This window comes from Nanorana parkeri, unplaced genomic scaffold (assembly GCF_000935625.1).
Source record: "Nanorana parkeri isolate BGI_ZX_2015 unplaced genomic scaffold, ASM93562v1 scaffold353, whole genome shotgun sequence".
NCBI classification, from domain to species: Eukaryota; Metazoa; Chordata; class Amphibia; order Anura; family Dicroglossidae; genus Nanorana; species Nanorana parkeri.
In genome coordinates this window covers 210,605-216,604 of record NW_017306621.1, presented here as the reverse complement: position 1 = coordinate 216,604, position 6,000 = coordinate 210,605, and the positions used below count along the sequence as shown (strand labels likewise).

Sequence of the window (6,000 nt, the reverse complement as noted above, 5' to 3'; positions counted from 1 at the left end):
GGGGGCGCATTGCAGAACCTGGCCTTGGGGCAGCAGGAAGAGTAAATCCGGCCCTGGTAATTGGCATACATTATGAAGACACATAGAGCTAGTGTCTGTCTTTAAAACCATAATCACTTCTGGACCCAGGTACAAATACAATCTGCTCACTTCTGGACCCAGGTACAATGTGAATCTGCTCACTTGAGGACTTGGGTACAATATAGATTTCCTCTATCCTCCTTGTTTACAGGGTCAGGCTTTATTACTACATTACAATTACTCTGATATTTGATCTTCTGCATAGTCCTCTTGTATGCATACTGAAAAGTAGAGTTCACCCTTATAAGAACCCTCCTATACTGTATACTGTCTCATTCAAATGCTCAAACATGTTGAGATAGATTTGAAGTCATCATTGATAACTACTTCTTTAACTTACTGGTAAATTGTCCTATTTTATCAATTTTTCAAATATAGATGTGTGAAGTAACTAAAACCAGAAAAAATATAGATTCTGATTTGGAATTTAACATTTTATTCTTTTTCAATGTGTTATTTTCAGTGTGGTATTAATCCCTGCACTGGCTTCCACTCGCCCAAAAAGATAAAATACAAAATATTAACAATCACTTACAAAGCCATCCACAACTCTGCCCCGACTATATCTTAAACCTGGTCTCAAAGTATCACCCTAACCGTCGGCTCCGCTCATCCCAAGACCTCCTGCTTTCCAGCTTCCTTGTCAACTCCTCCCATGCTCGCCTTCAGGACTTCTCTAGAGTCTCTCCCATCCTCTGGAACTCTTTACCCCAACCTGTCCGTCTGTCGCCCACCTTGACTGCCTTTAGGCATTCCCTAAAGACTCCTTTCTTCAGGGAAGCCTATCCCGCCTCAACCTTACCGCTCAGCCATCACATTCGCAAACAATTCATCCCCACACAGCTACCTCCTCATGTATCACTTCCCCCTCCCTTTTAGATTGTAAGCTGTCACAGGCAGGGCCCTCCTTGCCATCTTGTCTTGAATTGTATTGTGTTTGTAATGTCTTCCTTATATTGTAAAGCACTGCCCAAACTTTTGGCGCTTTATAAACCCTGTATAATAATAATAATTACAGAAAAATATAGCTTCAGGCCAAGGCCAAGTCTAACATTCTGCAGAATGCTTAATGAGTGGAAACTCTGCAGTCCCTTCACATCTGATGCTTCCCACTGACTCTTACTAGAGTCATCTTTTATCTTGTGCAAAGGATGATTTACTCTTACAGGATTCGTTAGAGATCGAGGCATGGGCCCTGTCCAGCCTAGCTTGAATAGTGCTTTGAAACATTTAACATTGGTGTGCTGCGATCATGTTTGCTCTATACCGCAAGTATAAAGCCACTTTGGACATATTTTTTGCAGTAAAGAGTTACTTAACAGTATGTGTTTGGGGCATCTTAAGGTTTACTTTAGGAAACTGATCCTAGACTTTAACCCTAATTTTATTTGTGCCTGTATAGAGTCTACCATTTTTAGGTAACCTCACGGCGTAGTTTGAGCGATCTCATTAAAACTAAATATGTTTTCACTCTGTTGGCATCAGTAAATGTAGAAGTCCAGCCTTTTGATATTTAGAAGAATAGTAATTGGTTTTAGTATACAGGGGATCTGTATGTATATAATGCCATTTATAAAACAACTGTGCTAGCCTCTAATAATCTAATTGTATACTTCAGCTTACATAAAATTAGTTCATGGACCTATCCAAAATGGCAGCTGGGGACCACACTTGTAGAAATTCCTACACATCCGTTCAGAATAGGCTGCTGGGAGAAAGATGAAATATTTCAAGAGCCCTGATAAAGTTACAAGCAGAACTTTTAAAGAAACATTCAAACCTCCATTTCAGGGCCTTGATTAATAAGCATTGAGAAACCGAACAAAAGATGTGACTGTTTGGCCTTTTGGGGTCTTGGACAGCTGCCTTAGTTCTCCCCTTTACCTGCACTCTACTAAACTGACAACCGGATATTAACTGCAAGCACATACAGGTTCCTGCACACTTGTGGCTTTGGCACCCCCAAAATGCTAGGTAGGATGTTTTATTCAAACATAGACCAGAGCTCTAATGATTGAATTGTGGACCACCCAAGCCCATTTTCTCTTCTCCCCTGTTGGCCACAATGTGTAAAGGGGGTAGGGGGGGATCTTCCTGGTCGATTGATTTGACCAGAAAATGGCTGAAGATTGGTCCATGAGAGACTTGCTCACTGTTTGCATGACCCTCCAGGTTTTTTGGGGGTGTTCAGGCACTTTGCAAATGAGCAAAGTGTGCATGCAGCACCTGAATGTGCTTACACTATGATCCCTTGGCTGGTTTAGCAAGCATATCTAACCCACAGGTTTGCTTTAAGATCCTTAGCTAGCTTATTGAAAGTCGTAGTATGACTCATTGTAACTGTAGCTTTGCAAAGATCTCTTCTGTAGTCAGAACCTTAAGCAAAAAGATATGCAAATCCGGAACATTATTATGTGTCTATGTATGTTTTTTAATTTTTCCAACTATTTCTCTGTTTTCATGCAGCCAGGAGCTATGGTCGCAGACGAGGTAAATACATTGAGACTTTTTTGGGTGTTTTGCTTGCTAAATTTTTAGGTCAGAAATAAATCAAGCTATTTTTGGGTGTTGCTATAAATGACCTCCTAATAATAATTTTTTTTTTTAATTTATAAAAATTGTTTTAGTTGTTTGAATTTTATGAGAATGAAAGGACCGGTAAATCTAAAACGCACGTTTGCTTATAAAAGAGTTATGAGTTATACTTGCATATTTTATACTCCTTTACATAAGCATGGCTGACGTTCTGTCCAGTTATCTAGTCAGAGCGCACTGCAGTCAGCCTTTCCCTAGTCTGAAATAGTTGACAACATAAAAGAGAAACGTTAATGCAATGGGAAATGACATTTTCCTTCAGTTAATGGCACCTTAACATATGTATATGTGAATGTGGTCAATAGCTCCTTAATGTGAGTCAGCGTGTGTTTTAGATTTTAAGACCCTTTTAATTTACACATTTTACCAGTGATCCTCTAACTTTTGGCTTTAAACCACTTGCTTGTTTTAGTGTTGATTTTAGAAAATAAAATTAAATCCTGTCTTTGTGATTTTTTTTTTTTTTTGATTTATTATTTTGCTCATAACATTAAACTTGTTTCAAAACAAATTTCTGTGATCCCCCACTTCTTATCTCTTGTGGCACAATTTACGTATGAGTAAACCTAGCCAGCTATTTTACATTTTTAAAAAGTAAAACTTCTGTCTAAGGGCAGACCATGAACTATAATTACCGTATTAGAATTGATACAACACTATAATACAGTAAACTCCCAGTTATCCGGCGCCTATGCGGATCAGTAAATGCTGAATAACTGTGGTTTCTGGTTGCTTGAGAGTTAATAGTAACTCTTAAGCAGCCCCCCCATGGTGCCACCCTCGCAGCCCCATTCATCTGCCGGCTAGATCTCGCAGCCAACAGCAATGTAAGCAGCAGTGGGGGGAGCAATAGCCAGACTGCTAATGGCCATTTCATATTGCTCCCCATTGTTTACTTTCTGCTGCTGCTTTACTTTTTTTGCCTGTTGCTTGAATGCTGGATAATGGGGAGTTTAATGTATAGAATAAAACTACATATTGGGGTCCCCCAGCTAACTCTCTGTAGCGGCAGGCAGTTTTAGTTGTGACAATGTGTGTTTGATGTTCACATGAAGTATGTATCAAGGGCAAAAAGCAGGAGAGCTGTCAGCATTGTCTGTACACTACTCGGGATCCGTGCTGGGGTAAAAGTTATAGAAACACTTAGGGATGCACTGATACTGTTTTTCTCGGTACCAAGTAAGAGTACCGATATTTATCTTTTGGTACTCGCCGATACCGCAAACCGATGCAGGTACTTCCGTTAGCATGGAGGTGGCTTCCCGGGCAGCCGGTAGCTTCCTGATTGTCCAGGAAGCTGGCTCCATGTTCCCTTGTGGCACTACCCGTCAGATGAAATCTCCCTCTGAACAGAAGTGCCTGTGTCGGAGCAATACTCTATATCGGCAGCGATACTGATACTAGTATCGGTGCATCCCTAGTAGCACAAATAAAAATAACCACAATTATATTTTATATTATAATAAAATGAATAATGCTCTTGCACACACTTACTCTCTTCATCCCCAATACAAACCTTTTAAAACTCCGGCTTCATTAAACTTTTTTTTGTAGGATCACAAACCTCAGCCCTAGCAGAGGAAGAACTTTGGGATTTGTGGCTGCATTAGACATATGGGGTTAATTTCAGTCCGTAGAAGTCCAGAGGGCAAAAAACAAAAAAAATCCACCCTGCTAAGATAGATAAGCAAATGCTTCTTACTGTATAGAGGGATCTGTGACTAGACCATACTGAGGTCTGACTTCAGCTCTTCTATACTGGAAACCTCTCAGTTTAGTTTTTTTAATCGGCCCCCGTAAAGGGAACTCCTCCTACCACAGGCCCCATTGGAGCTGCGTGGGCTGCTATGGCTATCGTTATGCCACTGATGGCTCATGAGTGATCCTCACTGGCCAAAAACTTATAGAATGAACATCCAGCCTAACAGTGGACTCCAGAATATGTGCCTTCTATTCATGCTTTAGGCTAGAAAACTCTTTGTGTGCTCCTCTGAAACTACTTTACTTTGGTACTAACCACTTAACTTCCCTTATCAGTCAAAGCTGAACCCTGCCAACCTGCCAGTCGTCTTTCCACCCTTATTGGCCACTATTTCATTGGGCCGGCTGCTTGTAGGCGGGTGGCAGTTAGTCTCCAAGTCAAGGAAGTCAGGCCCATAGTAACGCAATGAAATTAGTTTCAGAAGGGTGTACAAAGCAGGGTTTCCTAGCAAGAGGGTAAATCACAGGACTGTGGCTCGGCCTAAAAAAACAATCATTGGCTTTGTATACACATGCCTCCTGTCAGTGTATGAAACTTTCCTGTGTGTGTATATAAAACCTTTTTATTTGAACAGGGTGTGGGGGCCTGGAAAAAGCTTAGTGCTTCTGTGGCATTAGGTCCACTTGAATGGATTTCTCATTTCAAAGATTTTATTTTTACACGACAACCATTGTGTTCAAAATTGAGGGCAGGGGTGTACTATAGCAAAGTCTTTCCTTGGCAGTCTGTGTTTACAAGCCCCAATGCTGATGCTTCATTCATAAGAGTTTGACAGCAAACTAGAGGGTTGGGAGGTGGTGGTGGTGGGGGGGTCTGTTTGTACGGCTTATAGTGAGAAATAGCCAGCCTGACACTGACCCCCTCTGTTACTTTTGCAGTATACCACCACCCCAATGCAGTCTGGGTACTGTAGAAAAGGCTTTGCTGAGGTCTAAGGTACCCAGTTATAGTTTGTGTGGCAGATCAAGGTCTAACTATTGCTCCAAAAAACAAAACACAAAAAGTGCAGTTCTTTTAATACTGTATATTACAATATTGGTAGATCTTTCACATTAAAACAAAAAGAAACCAAACCATTTTCATTGAAATGATGGACCTTGTGGACAGTGGGGCAAGTTTACATGATCTGCATTAGAACTGTTCTGTAGACTGCTGCAAGTAAAGCTGTAAAAAAGTAGAGCAGTTGTTTGTAAACCCCATATAATAGAGAAATAATGTTTCATGAACAAGAGTTACAACTAACAGTGTAGTTTAGTTGAGTATATAATTTTAGCAATGATTGCAGTGTCTTTCACATATTGAATCACATTTATGAGCTGTTTTAGAAGTCTTTTTTTTCCATAGGCTCCCTCTAGTGGATATAGTTATATCCAGCAGGGTATACGTTGACGCATTGCTGAAATGAACATGGCAAATGCATTATTATAATCATGGTTGACTTGCATTTAGAGATAAAGAATTGCAGAGAGGAGGCTGCCTAATGAACAAGCATGGTTGCTCCTTGTACATATGTAATTCTGGACTCTGCAAACAAAATACGATTTTGTTTAAATAAGATTAAC

At 40.4% G+C, this 6,000-nt stretch overlaps 1 protein-coding gene across 8 annotated transcripts in view; it reads left to right on the top strand.

Annotated features, from left to right (window-relative positions):
• CPEB3 (cytoplasmic polyadenylation element binding protein 3) overlaps nt 1-6,000 on the top strand; it is an 87,799-nt gene that overhangs the window by 56,202 nt on the left and 25,597 nt on the right. For 4 of the 8 annotated variants that reach the window (XM_018558710.1, XM_018558703.1, XM_018558706.1 and 1 more), the window contains one exon: nt 2,548-2,571. The exons of the other annotated variants lie outside the window; for them this stretch is intronic. In XM_018558710.1, the coding sequence (XP_018414212.1) occupies nt 2,548-2,571 (24 nt within the window). The remainder of the gene's footprint in view (nt 1-2,547; nt 2,572-6,000) is intronic. 8 annotated transcript variants of the gene reach the window in all.